Source organism: Anabrus simplex, chromosome 3 (genome assembly GCF_040414725.1).
Source record: "Anabrus simplex isolate iqAnaSimp1 chromosome 3, ASM4041472v1, whole genome shotgun sequence".
Taxonomy (NCBI): Eukaryota; Metazoa; Arthropoda; class Insecta; order Orthoptera; family Tettigoniidae; genus Anabrus; species Anabrus simplex.
This window is the reverse complement of record NC_090267.1, coordinates 56,326,195-56,348,488: the sequence shown is the minus strand read 5'-3', so window position 1 is coordinate 56,348,488 and position 22,294 is coordinate 56,326,195. Positions and strand designations below refer to the sequence as shown.

Genomic DNA, 22,294 nt, shown 5'->3' with positions numbered 1-22,294 from the left:
CCATTCCAGATCAACAGAATACAAGTATACGCTCCCACAGAGGATAATATTATAATAAGGTGGGAGAACTTACACACAGACTTGCAAAACATCCTTAAAGCAACGAAAAGTGATAATATAACATTAATAATGGATATTTCAATGCAAAGATCGGAAAAGGAGAGCGTGGAGATTTGGTGGGGACTTGGCGAATCCAATGATCGTGGAGACAGGTTGTGTCAGTCCTGTCAAGAAAATGAAATGGCCATCACTAATAGAAGCAGGGAGATCAAAAACCCACTAATTCAAATTTTTAGCGAAATTGAGTTATGGGCTGGATGGGGCTTTTTAGTGTGTTCCGCATGGATGGAAGGCAAGGATACCCTAATTCCTTCATTTATCTGCATCACTGCCTGCTCGATCTGCATCCATGGAAAGCAAAACACCTCTTACTCCGTGGAATTAGGGAGTTCTTGCTTTCCATGTTTTATTTCCAGGTAGATGGCAACACCATCGCTTAACCAGCAGAGCAGAGATTGAGAAGTATAAATGGAATGAGATTCAAGTTCCAACCGGCAAATAAGTGGAAAGAAACAAAGAAATGACGGCAAGTGGAAGCGAAAGAATATTTAAAAGGCTTAAAGCAAAGGGCAAGTAGTTAACCTCAAATGTTTACTTTGATATTGTATTAACCGAAAAGTTGAACATTAAACAATGTATCACTGCTGAGATGTGAAATAGTTTTCTTCTCATGTACACATGTTATATATAAACATACGCTTTAAATAAATTCTTAATTCCCTGATGGAGTAAAGCAACACATTATTGAACCGAGAAATTCCTCATATCAGAAAGTAAATTAATACGATATTCGGCATCCCACAAAAATGAAATCCGTGTGAGTAAAACTGTGAAAAGTACAATATGCAGTCGATTTAACATCCAGAGACCCAATACAACTGCATCGTATCCCACTCAACAAAAGTACAACTCACACTTACCACTGAAACTAGAAAAGCAAAAGGACTTGCAAAATTTAATGAATTTCACTTCGGAGGAATGTATTACAAAACTCTGTTTGCTGACAGTAACAACCCTGATTCGCAGACTGAACAAGAAGATGAAAGTGAAACAGAATATCTGTAATGAAAGTATTAAATTTATTTGTGGTTTTACTGATGTATTTTCGTATGATTTAGATTAGAGTATTTAATGGATTTCAGACTTACTCTGTACCTTTAAAATTTAAAAATGTAACAATGCTAATTTGAATAATAACCTTTCATATTCTATCGTTTCATACGATAGTTGTAATATACTGGTACCTTTTCTGTCACATTTCATTATTTCACACACTCCGCAAGTAAAAAAACCTAACTCCACCACTATTTAATTCTAATTATTGTAGCACTAAATAATATAAACAATTAAGTTATGAATCGTTTAATTGATAAAGAATATATTTTTACTTAATATGAGCACATAAACGCATTAGATTTAAAATCAAATCAATGAGGGAGATTATCAGTTTTTTCTCTCGCCTGTAAAATTAGGTTTACTGGAGTTAGTGGGTTTTTTATTTCGTTGCTTCCATGGTACTAACTCCCGGACCGTAGACTGTACACTTGGATTTCACCAGCTGATAATGAGCATGCCATTCGAAAACGCAATCAGATTGATTATATCCTCATCAATAAGAAATTCAGGAATTTTATTAAAAGGGTTAGTACATATCCAGGGGCAGATTATAGGTTCCGATCACAACCCACTAGTGGCTGATGCACAAATGAGAATAAATGTTTTGCATAAAAACAAACATTCAAGCAGAATAGGTGTGAGGAAAATAAGGAATTGTTAAATAAAACAACAACTTGCTCATGAACACAATGAAGAACTAAAGCAAGTAGCATTTAATTTAAGTAGCATTTAACAGTCAAGAGGAAGGAAATAAAATCCACTCTCCTGACAGTAAGCAAAAAACACCTTCAGCCAGACAATAGAAACAAAAAGAAGAAATGGATGACAGAACACATAGGGCCTACTGGATTTGATGGAAAAACGCAAGTGTTAAATCCAACAAGGATCAATATCGGCAGATTAATAATGAAATTAGAAGAGAAATTAGAAAATCCAAACAGAATTGGATGAATGAAAAATGTAAAACTATAGAGACTCTCAATGAAAAACATGACGCCTTTAATATGCATAAAGTCATCAAAGAAGTAACTGGGACCTTCAGGCGTAAAATGCCACATTGTTTAGAAGATAATTTTGGTAAACCTATTACAAATCATATTGACAGAATCAAAACATTGGAAAAATATATTACAGACCTCTTTATGATAACCGACCACAAGTACATGTCAATCATAAATACGCAGATGGGCCAATAATTTCGAAATCGGAAGTAACGCATGCCGTAAATCAATTAAAAGACGAAAACGTTTTGGGCCCTGATGAGATTTCATCTGAAATTATCAAACTTATCAATGATGAAAAAATTAATAAGTCTCTTTAATAACATATATACCTCTGGAGAAATTCCTAAGGATTGGCTGTTATCTACTTTCATTCCCCTGTCAAAACAATCAACTTCTAAAAGATGCAACGAATATCGTCTTAAGCTTAATCAGCCATTTGTTGAAATCCTTCCTGAGAATTATACATGCCCGAATAAAAAATAAATGTGAAGACGAGATAGAAGATACCCAGTTTGGGTTTAGAAATAGTTATGGAACTCGTGAAGCTCTATTTGGATTAACAACTCTTCTCCAAGAATGCTGGGACCAACAGAATGATGTATTTGCCTGCTTTATAGAAGCATTTGATAGAGTATGATGAGCTCATCAGAATACTCCAACAAACTCGAATTGACAGTAAAGGTATAAGAATCATCGAAAACCTCTACTGGAATCAAAAAGCTGTGAAGATTGCTGGTGATTCATCAGATTATATGGAAATTAGGCTAGGGGTTCAACAAGGCTGTGTTTTGTCCCCGTTATTATTAAACATCTACTCGGGAGCTGCATTTAAGGCAGTAACAGATACATAAGTGAGAATCAAGGTCAACGGAGAACTAATACGCACATTCGGATATGCCGATGACACAGTACTTCTTTCCAGTAGTATTGAAAGCCTACAACTGTACTTAGAAAAGCTTATTACATCTGGAGAAGAAATGGGTCTCACAATCAACACTAAGAAAACTAAACTAATGGTTTTCAGTCGAGGAATAGTTAAGTCTATTCTGAAATTGAAATGTCAAACAAATCCAAAAAACTGACAAATTTAAATACCTTGATTGTTGGACATCAGATGATTTAAACCAGTATATAAATGGCAAGAACATCATTCAAGGAAATGAAGGCTTTACTGTGTGATGACGCCTTAAACTTAAAACTGAGACAGCGCATGGTTAAATGTTATGTTTGGTCAATTTTGCTTTATGGAGTTGTCACTTGGACCTTAAAAACAACCATCATAAAAAGCCTCGAAGCTCTATAAATGTGCTTTCATAGACGAATGCTAAGAGTCCCCCGGATAGAGCACGTCTCTAATGAACAAATATTACAGAGAGCAAACTTTGAAAGAGAACTACTGATCAACATCAAATGCAGGAAAATTGCATACTTGGGGCATGTGTTACGTGGTGAAAGATACTCAGTAGTACACCTAATTTTAAAGGGAAAAATCGAAGGACAGCGAGGAGTAGGCAGAAAAAGAACGTCATGTCTGAGGAACATTCAAGACTGGACTGGAATACGAACCGTCGCACAACTCTACCGTGTTGCTGAAGATCGAAGAACACTGTCCATACTGATCGCCACCGTCAGGTCTCTACATTTTAGTCCGATTGCACTGACTAGCCGCATGCCATAGCATCTTAACGGTTATGCATTTTGCAACCCTGAGTAGCCGTGTACTGTAGTGGCTTAAAGCCCTACTTTACGCTACTTTGCGACCCTCAACAAGCTGTTTACAGTATGGGGTGATGTGCAAATAGCGAGTTTCTGACTTTCTGAATCAATCAAGCTCTGATCAGAACAGTAACTTCACCGCCATGAAGAAAGGACGTGGGCAGTAAAGTTTTAATTCCAGTGAAACAAAGAAAGATTCTAGGCGCGGTACTGGAAGATGGGAAATACCGGAGACATCACAATTCGGAGCTCTACTCCAGGAGAGAGAGGTTGTTTGACTGTGCCAGGGAAAGGAGAGTAGCTTTTTATCTTCATGTGGCAAGATCGTCTCCGAAAAAACTGACGGAGCACTTGTTCATCTGACAAAACAAGACAGTCCGTACCACCTGGCTGACGGAGACTGAAAAGGACATAAAGAACTGCGGCTGACAGACTGTGAGAAAAGTCCTGAAGAACGTCCATGGTTTTCAGAAAGAAAAAAAAAACATCTGAAGAGGAAAGGTGCCTCCTGGTCGGAGGAAAGGAAAAGGATAAGGCTACACCGAAAGAAGCGACAATACTGTGCAAAAAAAAAAAAAAAAGCTCAACTGCTGAACAAGCTTCCACCCAAGTGGCGCATTCGAGAGAAGAAGAAGAAGACAATGATACAAATACACATGTAAATACACTGCCTGACAAAAAAAAAAAAAGAAGCACCAGGAAGAGGAGGAAGAAACGAAACTTCTCGTGTTGAGAGGCTATGTGAAGTTATTTCAGTGATTGCAAAATCGAGTCAAATTTACAAAGTACTTGGCAGCACGAGCCGCCTTATCAGCATAAGTTGCACCTCCTCTGGTCTGGATGCATGCACTGATTCGGTTGGGAGGGGTGTCATAACGCCGTTGTATCCTCTCCTGAAGCAAGGAGGCCTACAACTGTCGTAATAGGTCTTTGATATCCTGGATACTGACACTGGGCCAGAGTTAACGTCCGAGCTGGTCCCCCACACCTCCTATCGGAGAAAGATCTGTGGATCTTGCTGTGGACGAGCATTGTCCTGTCGAAAAATGGTACCACGATACTGTCGCAAGAGAGGTAACACAAGAGGTAGCGTGCTATCCGTGGCGTACTGTTGTGCCGTCAGAGTTCTCTCAATCACTACCACTCGTGACTGTGCCTCTCCGAAACATTGGGACCTCTCCCCAAGTCGCCGCTATACTCGCAGACGATGGTCTTCCACGGTAGTGCAGTCAGCAGTCCATGCTTCCCGGTCACGGCACTACACAAAACGCAGCCGTTTGTGTTGTGGTGTTAACGGTAGCCGGCTGCTGCTAGTCTCCGAACTATAGTGCGCGATGACACAGAATGTTGCAGGGAGTCTATTAAAGGGGTTACGATGTGCTTTGTGCACAATACGGCGATCCTCCCTTGTGGTGGTCAGACGTCGTCGACCGGAACCTTGGCGACGGGTATGACTGCCCTCACGTTCCCATGCAGTCCAACATCGAGCCACTGTCACGTCCGAATGTCCCACAAATCTGGATATTGCACGATTCGACCAGCCGACCAAATGGAGACCCAGAATGAGGTCGCTTTCAAACTCTGGCAGGTGCTGATAAGGCTGTCTCACACAAGTATGCGGGATCTCCGTGTCCTTCACAGTGATCACTCAACACACGACACTGTTCACGCCCCTTATACACCCTGCCAGACCTGGTAACAACACTAAACACGAACAACACTAATGCACTCTGTTGGCCGTTCTACCTGCTACAGAGAATTGTAACTCTTAATCATTTACATACCCGCCAATAGTGTGTAAGAGTACGAAGTTACATTGACATCCGACCATTTCTTCTGGGTGCGTCAATGTCTTTTGTCAGGCAGTGCATTTGAAAGTTCCCGCTGGAAAAGTCTGAGATATACAATCGCATAAACTAGGCAGATAGGGCATTCTAACGCCCCCTAAATTAGGTTCGTCAACTCAGTAGTGAATCTCCAACAGTCTTAAATGTCAAATTACTGTGCCGGAATTTGATTTCGCATCCTTAGTGTGGTAGACAAGGCCCTACCCGACTACACCACGCAGCTAGCCATTATCAGTTCAGATTCGATCTTCGAATTCCCATTACAGAGCTCAGGTACCAACATAAGTCACCTGACCATGAACTAGACTTCCTAATTTATGCATTGCCATTACGAGCCCTACAGTACTCAGTGAGAACCTCAGAATGCTGGATGGCAGTTTCTTTTCAACTCCGTAAGGAGTGACGCGCTGGGTTGCGATATCTTGTCGTCTTATTTCATACTGTGCTACTTCACTTGAGAACTAGAGTGGTGTTATTATTAGAAAAGAAAGCTGAAAGGAAAAAAATAAGTGACAACTCCGCTTCCTCCTCTTTTCATCCCACTAACTGCTACTAGGCAGCCCTTTGAGGCGGCGGTTGTCAACATATAGAAAAGCACAATAATACTTACAGCGAGGCGGGCAGAAAAATCACAAAAGAACTTGGAAATTGTTCCCTTGAAGCCCTACAATGGAAATATCTAAGGTTGCACTTGGTTTTGAAATAACTATTTTCTTCTTGGTCAAGGAGCAATGGCTGATCTTTATCAGATTTGAATCGAACAGTGAAATCAATATCGAAGCCTGAAATCGTTCTCTTACTGATTGCCAGGATGTTGGCTCATAAATGAAAGGAATTATGTACTTACCGAACCCTTCCGACCCGGGAAACTGAAGAAGACGTCCGGTCCGTTCCGCTGTGGCATCTGGCGGAGTACATTGAGCAATTTGGTCGAATGGCGAGGCTGAAACAGAAAACAAGCGTACTGATTATCTCCATATAGTACGTTTTCATTTCTGAAGTACTAGCAAAAAGTTACATTCTCAGAGTCGGAGAGAGAGAAGAATATTTCAATCCAATATTACTTACAATCTAATACTACGAATCAATAGGTATCGTATACAACCACGATGAACTGAATCCTGCAAAAACTCCTCAATTCTGTAATCTTGAAAATGACTGAACACATTCATTTTAAAGCAGCAATCACCTCATAAAAGTATAACGATGTCCCTTAAATGTCTACAGAACAACCGAATTTTTAAAATCATCCTGTACTTAATGAAAATAACGGCGGGTTGTCTGAAATAGTCCATGTATAACCAGGCTATTAAATCAGTTAGCTCAGAACAACACGAGCTCGGTAAAGTGAGAGAAGTCGAACGTATGTCAATAATTGCAGAATGCGCAGTGTTTAAGAAGGATGTACACAAGAAAAAAAACACACTTTCACGTGCAACTTTATATGGGTGGTCAAAAATACTTTGCGGCCCAGTGTTTTCCTTGCTTTCTTGTGTTCACAACACACTTCCCCATTCACTAGCTCTGGTCTCTTCTATTAAAGATTCAGATTTCTGTATACATCTAAATAGATAATCTTGTCATACAGGAGAACTTCATTGCTAGAACGTCTTTGAAATTCCACCAAACTTTCTAATCCTCTTTACATTAATATTTCACCAAATGCTTCCGAACAATTTCTTCACTGACAGCAAAGGCTGCACACTAGGCTATCTGTCTTCAGTTGCAATGCCCTTCTAAATCTTCGCCACCAAAATGCTGTGGAAATAACGGACGTAAAACTCATATCCCTTCCCATAACAACTCAACATTTAAATAGGTGGTGATGATGATGTTTGTTGTGTAAAGGGGCCTAACTTCTAGGTCATCGGTCCCTGAATAAAGAGATCTTGCATATTACATTAAAGGGGATGGAGTAGTGGAAATCACAACCAGCCTCTGCAGCCACTGATGAGTCAGTCAGTGAGTCAGTGAGCCAGTCAGTCAGCATATGCTATTTTATATGCACAGACTCGCTTTCGCTCGTTGGGGGCTCCACCCTCCAAACCCCCAATTCCTTTACATTGTAAGTGGTCACACGGAAAATTACTGTGACGAACCGGTACTTCGTTACGAAAAACGGATTGCACCACCAGGCGGCACATATATTCGCGTACATATTTGGTCCTACAATATTTTCTCGTACCGTATATTCACGATTTATATAAAGATAGCGATAAAAGTTTCGACCTGGTACAAATTACGTACGATTCACACGAGATAAGAAATTATTTTCTTAACCCAATGGGGAGCTATAGTCTTGAAAATTGGTAGGTTTATCGTGGTTGAAACGCTCAACATTTCCGTTACTTGATGTTTTGTCGTATCTGCATCGAGTTCACCGTAGATTGGTTTAGAACCTTAGATTAGGAGTACAGTGTTTACGAATTACTTTCGTTTCTCCATTTTTACAGGGTGCTAGAATCATGCATTTTGCTCACATATGACCACGGACGTTCCAATGTGCCTTACAAATTTCATGATCCTATCGGTCTTATAAGTGTGTAAAACAGTAAAATTAATTATAGAAAATGTAAAAAATTGACGTTAAATCTGAAAAATGCAGCTCTATCTAAGGCATAAGGGATCAAGTTACGACTAAAATTCCCGGGACCGAAGTTGTAGATCTCTTCATGATGGGATCCGAACTTCTTTTCCGTTTGGCAGTACGACTTACAGTTTAGCCACAAAAAAACTCGAAACAATAGTCAGCACCATCATGAAAATTGCTTCCACATTTCGATAATTTCTGGAGGTAAAAAGTTAAACACTGGAACTCTTTGGAATTTCTCCGTCGGTTGCAGGCCAAGAGTTGTAACTGCGTCAAATTTTAATTTTCTGGCGCACTGCAACATATCGTCCACAATTTAGTTTAGAGGAAGGGAAGTAAAAATAACAAAAACACAACATTTGGAACTTTTCCACAGGTTACAGCTTAATAGCTATCATATTGCCAAATTTCAAGCTTCTAGCTCATGCCGAGGTGGGTAGACATTTATGCCAGTCAGTGTGCCAAACGGTTTTATATATATAATTTGAGTCTGATATACTGATTGGGCAGGGGGGGGGGCTTAATAGGAAAAAATGAACTTTTTGGATTTTTTCCTTTGGTTACAGCCTAATAGCTATCAGACTGACGAATTTCAAGTTCCTAGTTCATCTGGAAGGGTCTAACACGAAATTTGAGTCCGATATTTTCATTTGGCTGGTGGAAGGCTAAATGTATAAAAATTGAACTTTTTGGAATTTTCCTTGGGTCGCAGCCTAATAGTTATCAGACTGCCGAATTTCAAGTTCCTAACTCACCTGGAAGTGAGCAAACATTAATGTCAGTGAGTGGGTCAGTGAGTCAGTTAGCCTTCTGGCTTTATATAATAGAGATAGATTCCCAGTCGGTTTAATATGGAGAATAACACGATGGTGGATGCAACTGATTTCAGTGCCGAGAAGCGTTTGATGACTTGCGTGTGGGTTCACGAACGTCGAACAACACATAAGACAATGGGACACGTTACGAGGTACTTTGCTGGGCGCTTTGGAAAACCGTCGCCATCACGGCAAACGTTATTGGTATGGAAAAAGAAAGTCTTTGGGACGGGAAGTGTTCGTGATGCGCCACGTAGCAGGAGACAAATTACTCGCGCCGACACCTGTATTGCTGTGGTAGAATCAACTGAACGATCCCCGATAGTTAACTCGTAAAGAATCTGCCGAGTCAAGATTCAATCCCACAAATTTGCACCACAATTGGCAAGCGCTTAATTACAAGGCGTGATAACAAAGTTTCCATTCGAGGGCGTTGTTGCACCGGACTCCGATGCAGGTATATAAGCACAGACATGTAGGCAAAGGGATTAGTGTGGCAGTCGTGTCGTGCCGAGGTGCGTGCGTTAAGTGCAGCCACGTGAACTATGGCGAATTTATTACCAACTGCGTCCAAACTGGACCAACGTGCTGTTATCTGTTCTTGCCTGCCGATGGACAAACACCGGTGGACTTCTATCGGAGAATGAAGACTGTGTATGGGGCAGCATGTTTGTTGAAAACCACCGTTGTGGAATGGTGTACCAAGTTCCGTGAGGGTCACGTTTCGACACAAGACGCCGGTCGATCTGGGATGCCAGCCTCATCCATTACGGACAACAACAAGCAGGCGGTGGATGAGGCGATTAGGGCGGACCGGAGCATAACCATTCGTGCGCTAGCAATGGATCTCGATATCAGCTTCGGTAGCACCTTGAAAGGTCGACGGTTCCTGTCGGACGAGGATGTACAACAGGCGGTTACGGACTACTTCACGCAGCAGGAAACACGGGGATCTTCAACCCGGTGCGTCGGTGGGATGAGTGCCTCAGCGCTCACAGCGATTTTGCCTGATTGGCATCCCGATTCGGGACTGTACGGCCGACGAACGGAAACTTTATGATCGCCCCTTCTAGATGCGCCATACAGCTAACATCTGAAATTGTAGACTTACATGATTTATACAATCATGCAAAAAGAATGAGCGCATGGCATTGTACAGTTCCTCGCAGATGCACTTTTCTCAAAAAACACTCGAACCTATAGATATAATATTTGTTGTGGATATCCAGAGGGTTTGTATCTGTATGGGGGGAGGGTGAATTATATTTTAATAGAAATTAAAATTGTCTAATAAATATTAAATACAATGAACATACGATACTATACACTAATATTTTTTTTAACATGGATATGGTTTCGGATTGGGGGTATATCCGGAATCAGCGTCATCAATTCCCGAAACCATTGTAACCATAGCAACCAGTCTCTGTCTTTGTGTACTAGCTCAGTAGCTTCATCTTCTCACTGTGGGTTCTCTTCCTGTACCTAAGAGCTTCAGACAATCTCGTATGAAGTGAACCCTGTTCTACTCAGTCAAAAATTAAAATCCTTGAACTGGCTGAAAAACGAACCCAGGGCCTTGAAAAAACAGGCAGGAACTCTCTATCTCCCCTGTAAGCAGAGTCAAAGGATACATTATCAGTACTCCCTGTATGTCGTAAGAGGCTACTAAGAGGGGGGATAGCCAAATAATCTCTACTTGCTCTCTCGTCTTTTATTACATATGCGAAAATAACATATCAATGAATCTATGTTTTTCCGTGTAGAGCAGGGCCTCTCAGGGTGCAAGGTACAGGAGACGACTTCACTAGGTTGACCAGAGTGCAAACCCCCACTCAACTTCCCCTACACCTGTCTCACCCGTTCGGCCTGTCTTCGCCTTCTCCACCTTCCCCGCTGATCCTCTCCTCACTGCGAAATGTTTATGTGCGGTTAGCGGTGACACTGTTGAATGGGACAATTTTACCGGTATTAAAACACTCTTCTTTCAATTTGGTTTGAGCAGACAATTTATCTTCTCTAGCTCTTTTTTTCCTTTATCTTTGCAATGATACCAGTTATGCCTGGAAATCAGAAATAGACCCACTCGCACGAAATCTAGTTTTCGTACAAGTCAAAGCAGGAAAAAATACCTTTCACATATGCATGTGGAATAGAAATAATAGCTGCTTCTCGATGCAGCTTAGGAAAATCTTCCTTCGAGAAATTCTCGTAGAATTTGAGCAAAGTCTTTGTATTGGAAAATAGATCTTTTTGATTAACTTAACACATATTTATTGTCCCACGGATTAAACATTTGGCTTTATCGTCACGACTGACAAAGAAATACGAAAGTTCCCAGTTCGATTGAAATGAACTTTCGGAAGTCTTTGCTTTCTTCAAAACTTCCATTATTATGTTGTTTTCTTACGCTTTTCTATTTCACTGATAAACAAGCCGTCTATCACCGAACGCTTCGTCGCTCTCAGCGCAATACACCATCCGAGTCAAGCCGAGTTGAGACGAGTCGGAACGATGCACAGTGCACGGCATGTCTGCGCCTTGATTTGCACGCGTGAGATTTTGAGCGTTTGAGAGGCCCTGGTGTAGAGGAAAAAGAGCAGGAGTACGATTTTTTGGAGCGACTATATCCTTCTTAGCAAATACCAGCACTCCTGTAATTCTTAAATGTCTGACAGTTCCAGGAATCGAACACGGACTCCAAGGACGGCAACTAATAACGCTAACCATTACGCTACGGAGGTGGTAATACATCGTACCAATTCATGAATATCAATAAACTGAACAACACGAATAAAAGAATCCCGATCAACAAGAATTACGGAGGGCGAGTTGGATGTGCGGGTGTGTCGAATCCAAGGCCGCAGGTCTTTTGAGCGTAGAATACGTCGCAAGGGTGTTTGGGTGGGTGTTAGAAATAGAGGAATGCTCAGAGTAAAGGTTTGAGACATTCCTTTTTCTGAATGCGCACTCCAATTGCGAATGTCGTAAAGACACACTACTTCCAATCTTCGTCTTCTCGATTGCATCTTCTGGGTGTCTTCCGGCTTATCTACCTACACAGACTGGACGAGAGCAGTGTAATAGTGGTTAAGTTTAAGAGAGTCCTAAGTTGTAAAGACAAGTACATAAATAAGTTAGGACGTACCCAATTGCGGCTCGCGGCGCTCTACCATCTAGTCTCTCTTACTCCCAGCCTCTGGCATCTTGGTCTTGTTCGATTCTCTTCTGAATCATTATTTCTGCTTGTTTTACTTTCCAGTAAGCCAGGACCTTCTTTAAATTAAGATATTGAAGCATTTAGGAAATGTTTGCAAAATTCTCGTTATTTCACGATTTTTCACGCACCTAGTCAGTGACTAGAAAAGTAAAAAAAAAAAAAAAGAAACAGTTACCTGAGAAATATTTTACTCAATTACAACTATTTCATAGACCGCCAGTATAAAGGAAATCACTGATTTCTTTCTTTTCCTTTTTTTCGCGCGTGGCTAGGAAAAAGCCAATGTTTGCATTTTGTGTTTTTTATATTAGCGTGAAGACTTTTAAGTTGCTGAATTCACTAAGTGATGCTAAACATAGTAGCCTAATGGAATTTTCAAAATGATTTTTCCTATAATGTTTCACTTTGTGACTTCTCGCGTTTCAATTAATTAGCTATTTACTTTACAAAATAATTTGTTCTTAAAATTCTCATCGCTAAAGTGAGCTTGGCAGACTGATATGTAATGGCAACTTCTGGCTCGTGAGGAAAGCAACGGGAAACTACCTCACTCCTCATTTCCCTAGTATGCCTCTTCAGTGATGCCTAGGCCATCTATGACAGCTGATGGCAGAGCTTTTGAGGATCCAACCAGCCTTCGGGCTGAGGACTAAACATACATACAAGCCTCGAGCTCTTGGTGGAAAGTACACCCATGCATTTGCTGAAGAAAAAAAAACGATCTTCTGGGACACTTGAAAGAATACCTGTGCTTAGTTTTAAGAAACTCAGCAGTGAAATGAAATGTCGTATGGCTTTTAGTGCCGGGATATCGCAGGATGGGTTCGGCTCGCCAGGTGCAGGTCTTTCTATTTGACTCCCGTAGGCGACCTGCGCGTCGTGATGAGGATGAAATTATGATGAAGACAACACATACACCCAGCCCCCGTGCCGTTGGAATTAACCAATTAAGGTTGAAATCCCCGACCGGGCCGGGAATCGAACCCGGGACACTCTGAACCGAAGGCCAGTACGCTGACCGTTCAGCCAACGAGTCGGACACTCAGCAGTGACTGACATTGTAGGGTAAGTCTGACATCCTTGGAAGTGTTTTTTTTTTAATTTGCTTTACGTCGCACCGACGCAGACAGGTCTTATGGCGACGATATAATTGGAAAGGGCTACGAGTGGGAAGGAAGCGGCCGTTTCCTTACTTAAGGTATAATCCCAGCATTTGCCTGGCATGAAAATGGGAAACCACGGAAAACCGTCTTCAGGGCAGCTGACAGTGGGGTTTTAACCCGGAGAGGTAAGAAAGTACATCATCCAGTACTGGTGAAGCTACAGTAGAAATTAAAACGTTATATTCATCATCACTTAACTTCTTCCCGTTTCTGCTTCTGTGCAATGTGTCGATTTCACAGAATGTAATGATTATAATTTTATTTCAAGAAGTAAATTACGAGTAAAAACTACATTTAATAAAGTAAAAATTACTCAATTACTTCTCAACTCGGTACCTAGTCGAGCTTTCGCACGATTTTTCTTACAGATATAGATAGATCTCGCGTAGTCCAAACTAAGACACCTCGCGGTAGGTCGCGTTCCTCTGTTATACCGCACCCTCCGAGCTCCGATTCCACCACAAAATGGCAGATGTGCCACTTATTATTGCGCCATCTACCCTTTAAAGCTATTGCGGTAGAATATTTTTGACCTTCCTCTCTTTCAAGTAAGTTTTTATTTTTGTTAGCTTTTAACGTTTTGAAAGTATTGAAGGATGTCTAGTATACACCTTTTTGGGACACACGGATTTTCATCCCGGGACCCAGTAATGAAACGAAACGACGGACACACTGTACGGGAAATTGTATTAACCGATGTAAGTTACTTACCAACTCTAACTCCAAAAACAACCTCAGAATTTAATATTTGCTGTTACTCCTTGGAGTTGTAGCCTAATGCGTGAACATGAAGTAATGTGATTGGTCAGAAAGTGAATCTAATCTGCACCACACAAAGCTGCAGGTAATTAATTCTGGAAAGCCTGATATGTCTTCAGTCTAGTAACACAGCAAGAACGGGGGGCGAGTGTTCGGTTATCTGGTCTAATTAATTAAAACGTCCAACGAGCCGCTCTTCTTTGTACTAATTTAATTAATGAGTAAGCCGGACACTGGCCAATCAGGCCACCAGATTTATACGGGAACAATAAAATAACCCACACCGTAGAGCGAAGCTTTAACGAGGGATGGAGGAGAAGGATTTCCACAAGATCCAACCTCGACAAAAAGATTTCCCCTTTACTTCAATAGGTTTGCTTTAATATTTGGACCGCGATTCTTTTCATGAGAAAGTAAATCTTACTCACAATAATTACTAATGATTACCACTTCAAATTATTTATTGACTAGTTCACTGTTGAATTCGTTACACAAATTGACGATTCAAGGGAGTTATGGAGGGGTGCAAACAAGTTCGAAAATTCACAATTTAAACTTGCAATAAAATAAATTATGAACTGCTTTTTTAGAAAAACATCTGCTTGGACAATGAAAAATGCAGAGACACAGCGAATTACTTATCGAATGACAAACTTTTATCTACTAATGTTGTTGCGTCACTTATTACCAGACGAAAGGCCTTGTAAACAGTAGCACGAATAACTACTACTACTACTACTACTACTACTACTACTACTACTACTACCACTACTACTACACATATTTTAATTTCTCCCTTGAAGGGAGAGGCGGGCCTCTTAGACGGTGACACCGTCTCTAAGGCCAGGAGATTCGTATCGGCGGAGGTGAGAGGGTTGGCGGCCGTGGCCTATACTAGGAACTGCCCTGGCATTCACCTTAGTGCAGGAGAATGGAAAACCACGGAAAACCATTCTCAGGACAGCCACGGTGGGGACTAACCTCTCCTCCGTCTCTCAAAGATAGAGGCGTAGAGCCAAGGTGGCTACCCCTCCTCTGCTCGGTTGGTCGGTCAGAGTGCAGAGCTGTCGGACCACGGACCAGCCGTGGTCACTTGTGGGCCGAGACCCTCTCTGCATCCGCCGACGACGAAGAACTCCCCGAGTATGGTCCATTAGACTTCTTTCATGTTTTTTGATACTTGTTTGCTGATACCGGACCGAACTAAGCTGAATCCGCCAACAGTTTTGAGGTTATTCTTTCGTTTAAAATAATAATGTTGACATACCATCTCGCTCTGTGCATTGGTATCGGCCTCTAGATTTTAAGATTGCGGACTGTAATTCAGAAGAGGTTGTAGAATTTCTGAAGGGCGGTCAGCAATTAGAAGATCTCCGGTACACATTCCGAGCCAACCGATAAAATTAAAATCGAAACTCAACAAGAAGTTGCCGAATAGAGTCTTGGTTTCACTGTAATCACGTAGAGTTAAAAGGAATATCAAAACTGACACTCAGACAGCCTACGTGAAATCAAATAGGCCTATAGATATCTGCACTCGGTAACCAAAGCATTATTATTATTATTATTATTATTATTATTATTATTATTATTATTATTATTATTATTATTCCAGTCGTACCACCATGAGAGGGTGCAGATGAGGATGAAGATGGCAAGTCTTATGAAGCACAAAGTAGCATCGTTAGTCAGGGTCAAAAAGGAAGGATAGGATAGTGCTAATGGGTAGAGCTTGGAATTTACGGTGCAAATTTTGTTGAAAAAGGTGCAAGAAAGGTCCTTTAACTTAGTTGGAAAAGATGCAAACAATGTGCAAATTTTAAATGTAAATATACATACAAACATCACCAAAACCAGTTTTACATCATATATAAGGATATAAAATTCACTCATGTTTTCATGTATTAGAAATCTGTCTCAAACAAGTCGCAGAACACAATGTTATTAAAATCACACGTCGAAAGAACTGCAAGCTAATAGCTCAACAATCACCAGGGTCCAGGTTGGTACTTATGTTCCCGATTAGTGCAGTATAGAGAGCCTAGCGGCGAATTGAGGAACTACACAGAACCAAGCTTTACAGACGAAACGTTTGGTTTTTTTCTTGCTCAATTTATTTAGGAATAAAATACGGCGAAGGATCCGAAAATCTATTAAACAAGTGGGAAAAGGTCCAAACATTAACAAAAGGTGCTGCATTGAGAAAAAAGAGCAAAAAAGTGCAACTAAAACATAGTTAGAGGTGTTCCTATTATGTTTTCTTAGCACCAGACGGTAATTTGGTCATTTTAATAACGAAAAAAGAATTAAGGTGCAGCAACTAAAATTCCTAGCTCTACTAATGGGTGATTTCAATGCGAGAATTGGAAACAGAACTGAAAGATACGGGAAAGTTATGGGGTAAATGTGGGTAAGATATGGAAGCTAATAAGAAAGGGAAGCTTTTCCAGGACTTTTGTGCTAGTTTGGGATTGGTAGTTGCGGATTCATTATTTAACCATAAGGCTATTCACCACTACACATGGGGGCGGTGTGAGTCTAGGAGTACCAGATCCGTAATAGATTATATTACAACAGCCTTTCAATTCAGAAAATCTGTTAGAAATGTGCGGGTAATCCTGGGATTTTTCTATGATAAGAACGCTATCTTATCTGCAGTGAACTAAGTAACATTAGGCCCACGACGGAGAAGGTGAAATCTGTCTGCAGACGGATAGGGGAAAGAAATACTTCTGTAGAAGTCGTGAACAGGCGAGTTTGTGTGGAGAACAATGACGATAGTGAAATTACGCACGAGTAATTAAAGGGTGGTAAATAAACTACATTATCGTAAAGCAGCAAGAAAATATGAAATTGGACCTCGAATAGTGAACTATAATAGGAAGGCAGGGATGAAATAGCTTCATATGGTAATAGGATTATCATGGAATGTAAGGTACCTTCTGATTGGACGAAAGCAGTAACGCACCTATCTATAAGGAAGGGAACAGGAGGGGTTGCAGTAAGTATCGAGGTATTTCGTTAAACAGTATACCAGGCAAAGTGTTAACTGGCATTTTGAAAAAGAAGGTGCGATCAATGGTTGGGTGTAAACTCGACGGAAACCAGTGTGGTTTCACGCCACATAGGGTCTGTCAGGACCAGATTTTTAGTATGCGTTTTGTAGATCTAAAGAAGGTTTATGACAGAATATTGAAGAAGAGATGTTAGCCGTACTAAAGGATTATGGAATTAATGGCAGGTTATTACAAGCAGTCAAATCCCGGTCACTCCATGTGAGATCTGTGCTAGACAAGCGGAGGCGGGACAGGTTTTTGTCCGGGTACCCCACATAGGGTACACTCTCCATTCTCATTTCATAGCATTTATCAGTCATTAATATCACTTTGGGAGTGGCGACCCCATTGTAATAATAGCCTATGTCTGGTTCATTCATTACATCCCTGACCCGGTCAAAGACTGGAAAACAGGTTGTAGGTTTTCATTATCATTATATTATATTATATTATATTATATTATATTATATTATATTATATTATATTATATTATATTATATTATATTATATTATATTATATTATATTATATTATATTATTATGTTTTGTTTACAATTTACTTTACGTTGCACCGACACAAGATAGGTCTTATGGCGACGACTGATTAGGAAAGCGCTAGGAGTGACAAAGAAGCGGCCGTGGTCTTCATTAAAGTACCACCTTCAGGACTGCCAATAGTGGAGTTCGAACCCATTATCTCTCGAATGCACTCTCAAAATTATTATTACGCTTATTATCAACACTGATTATTAATCTCCCCTTACCCGAACATGGTGTGGGTTACTGTGGTCACGTCCTAGTTCGTGAACCATGGGCAACGGCTGAGTGGCCTAGTAAGTGGACCTGAGAGTCGGGATACCAGTTACTATGGAATAGGAGTGGGCATCTCGGACATAGTCTGAGTCATGGCCCTCCTTGTGCTCCGGCGGCTAGGACTATGCAACCCGTTAGAGGAGAGATCCTCACTTGGACTATGTGTAAGTAGGGTACCATCCTGCTTCATGAATTTACCGAGTTCAGAACATTTGAAGCAAGCCTCGATCCTATCGGAGTAACGAAGTCCCACTCCCATTTGACAGGCGAGGGACTCCTTGGAAACAACTTGGCGAACGAAATGGAATTCGATGGGAGCTATCAATATTAATGGGGCTTATGGAAGAAAGAAAGTGGAACTGGCTGAGTCAGCAAAGAGGAAGCATCTGGATGTGCTAGGAGTAAGTGATATTCGGGTAAGGGGAGATAACGAGGAAGAGATAGGAGATTATGAAGTGTACTCGACGAGTGTTAAAAAGGGAAGGGTAGAGTGTGGGTAGTTCTGTTCATAGGAATACTATCGCATGCAACAAAGTTTCTGCCACACATGTAAATGAGCGAATGATGTGGGTAGATTTGGCAGTTGGAGGAATTAGGACAAGAATTGTCTCAGTGTATTCACCATGTAAGGGTGCAGATGAGGAAGAAGTTGACAAGTTTTATGAAGCATTGAGTGACATCGTAGTAAGGGTCAACAGCAAGGATAGAATAGTGCTAATGGGCAATTTCAATTCGAGAGTTGGAAATAGAACTGAAGGATACGAAAGGGTGATTGGTAAATGTGGGGAAGATATGGAAGCTAATAGGAATGGTAAGAGTTTGCTGGACTTCTATGTTAGTATGGGTTTTGCAGTTACGAATACATTATTCAAGCAAAAGGCTATTCACCACTCCGCAGGGGAAGGAAGGGGTAACAGATCCATGATCCATCTTAACGGACTTCGAATTCAGGAAATTTCGTTAGGAATGTACGGATATTCCGGCGATTTTTCGATTATACAGACCACTATCTGATCTATAGTGAACTAAGTATCTCTAGGCCTATGAAAGAGAAAGTGAAATCTGTCTGCAAACGAGTAAGGGTAGAAAAATTCTAGGACGAGGAGGTTAGACAGAAGTACATGGATATGATTAGTGAGATGTTCTGAACAGTGGGCAGTAAGCAGGTTCAGAATATAGAAAGAGAATAGGTGACATACAGGGATGCTGTAGAGAAACAGCAAGGGAATACCTACGGAGAACTGTATGTAAAGAAGGGAAAAAGCTAACATCTTGGTGGGATGATGAAGAGCAACTTGTAATCGTAAAAAGAAGGTTAACAAGGGCTGATGCAGACAGATGAAAGAAACAGAGCGAAACAAATAGTTGTTGAATCCAAAAAGAAGTCATGGGAAGATTTTGGTAATAACCTGGAAAGGCTAGGTCAAGCAGCAGGGAAGCCTTTCTGGACTGTAATAAAGAATCTTAGGAAGGGAGGGAAAAGGAAAATCAACAGTGTTTCGGCTAATTCAGGTGAACTCATGATAGATCCCAGGGAATCACCGGACAGGTGGAGGGAATATTTTGAAAATCTTCTCAACGTAAAAGGATGTCTTCGTGATGGTGTCGCAAACAACCGAGCTCATGGGAAGGAGTAAAATGATGTTGGTGAAATTACGCTTGAGGAAGTGGAAAGGATGGTAAATAAACTCCACTGTCATACAGCAGCAGGAATAGATTAAATCAGACCTGAAATGGTGAAGTATAGTGGGAAGACAGGGATGAAAAGGCTTCGTAGAGTAGTAAGATTAACATGGAGTGTTGGTACGGTACCTTTAGATTGGGAAAAAGCAGTAACTGAGCCTATCTATAAGCAAGGGAACAGGAAGGATTGCAACAACTATGGAGGTATATCAGTGATTAGTATGTGATAGTACATATATCACACCCTCGCACTGTATGTAAAAGTTAGAGATATTATTGTCAGTATTCGATTTATTATTATTATTATTATTATCAGTATTTCATTTGTATATTTTGTCATTTACATTTGTAAGCTGGGAGATATCCACATACTGTATGTAGTATGAGTAATTTGTTTTGCATGAGTGGGAAAACATTGCTATCTTGGACTCCGGTAATTCGTATGACTCATGCGGACATCCCAGTGTCTGATGAGATGTGTTTGTTGATGTTATTGTACTAGGAAAGTTCTATGAGTCATGTGATATACCCCAGCGTTTCTTTATGTCTTGGGAGCATGAAGAAGTTGAGGGCAACCCTGAACGGTGGATCACTCATGATTGGCTGGCAAGGACCAATCCAGACGTATTATGTGAGAGGAAGGGGAATGCTGATGCCTATAAAGGTTGATCAAACGGCGGGAACCACAACTGAGACTCGGTACGGACAAGGAGTACTGACACACTGTACGAGCAGGAATTAGTGCTGATATACGGTACGGTAGTGACACGGTTGCAATATACTGGAGTGGACTTCAAACGTTCGTGGAACGTAGTCTTGTTTTGTTCGTGGAAAGTGGCTGATCAACAAATTGTGGAGGGTGTACGCATTAAGTGTTGTAGTACTTGTTGAGGTCTGGCATTATATGTTGGTGAAAGCTATCTCAGACTTTCCATAATTTATGTTCAGGATCGACAAGCGTGTGTTGTTCAAATGTATGTATATATATATATCTTTACAACAAGTGTTAAAGTCTGTGAACACAGCATTACGAGGTACAGTATCTGTGTGATGTTATATATGCCGATTGTGAGAATTGACAAGTCGTATTGATGCAGAGACAGTGAAGGGTATTTATCTACATATATGTATATTGTTCATCGGACTATCTACAAATGGTTGTTTAGTTCTCGCTTTCGTTTTCCCAATGTTTTCATTCTTGTTGTTGTTGTAAATATGGAGTCTTCCAGCAATCTTTTGTGTGTGTATTATGTGTATAATTTTGTGTGTTGATGAGGTGCTCATGCACGGATTTTGATAAGAATATAGTTGGCTATTTTGGAATCAGTGGAGTTATTGATGAACCTAAGTGCAGTTCCTACCTATTTAGTCGTTTTCAGGAGGTTAGGTAAGGCCTGCAGCGGATGTACCAGTACGCAGCATTATGTACACGCCCTGGGATATAAAGTTTATCATGCTCTATCAAAATTCGAGGGATCCATTCTGGTGAACTCTGGCGCCCATACTACGGACATTTCGGTTCATTATGTTTATTAATTTTATTAAGTTTTTGAGTAATTTTATATATTCTTATTCATGATTTTATTTATTAGTGTTAATCAAATAGTTACAAGTATAGCAGGCTAAGTATTCGCTGACATCTTGGAAGGGAGGGCGCGATCAGTGGTTGACAGGAAGTTGCATGAAAACCAGTGTGGTTTCAGACCACAGAGGTGCTGTCAGGATCAGATTTCAGTATGCTCCAGGTTTTTGAAAAATGCTAGAAGAAGAATAGACATTTATGTTTATGTTTTGTATATCTTGAGATAGCATATGGCATGGTACCGAGGGAGGAGGTGTTCGCCATACTGGGGACTATGGAATTAAGGGTAGATTATTAAAATCAATCAAAGGCATTTATAATGACAACTGGGCTGAAATGAGAATTGATGGTAGAATTATTTGTTGGTTGAGGGTACTTAAAGGGGTTAGACAAAACTGTAATCTTTCACCCTTCTTGTTCGTAGTTTGCATGGATCATCTGCTGAAAGGTATAAAGTGGCAGGGAGGGATTCAGTTAGGTGGAAATGTAGTAAGCAGTCTGGCCTATGCTGACGACTTGGTCTTAATGGCACATTGTGCCGAAAGCCTGCAGTATAATATTTTGGAACTTCGGAATAGATGCAATCAGTATAGTATGAAAATTACTTTCGACGATTAAATTGATGTCAGTAAGTAAGAAATCGAAGAGAATTGAATGTCAGATTGGTGATACAAAGCTGGAACAGGTACATAATTTCAAGTATTTAGGATGTGTGTTCTCCCAGGTTGGTAATATAGTGAGATTGAATCAAGGTGCAGTAAAGCTAACGCAGTCAGCTCGCAGTTGCGATCAACAGTATTCTGTAAGAAGGAAGTCAGCTCCCGGACGGAACTATCTTTACATCGGACTGTTTTCAGTCCAACTTTGCTTT

The 22,294-nt window shown here is 40.7% G+C and overlaps 1 protein-coding gene across 1 annotated transcript in view; it reads right to left on the bottom strand.

The window, feature by feature from the left end:
* Positions 1–22,294, bottom strand: part of rg (rugose) — a 313,364-nt gene that overhangs the window by 190,380 nt on the left and 100,690 nt on the right. The window contains exon 4 of the mRNA XM_068226793.1: positions 6,591–6,686. Within this exon, the coding sequence (XP_068082894.1) occupies positions 6,591–6,686 (96 nt within the window). The remainder of the gene's footprint in view (positions 1–6,590; positions 6,687–22,294) is intronic.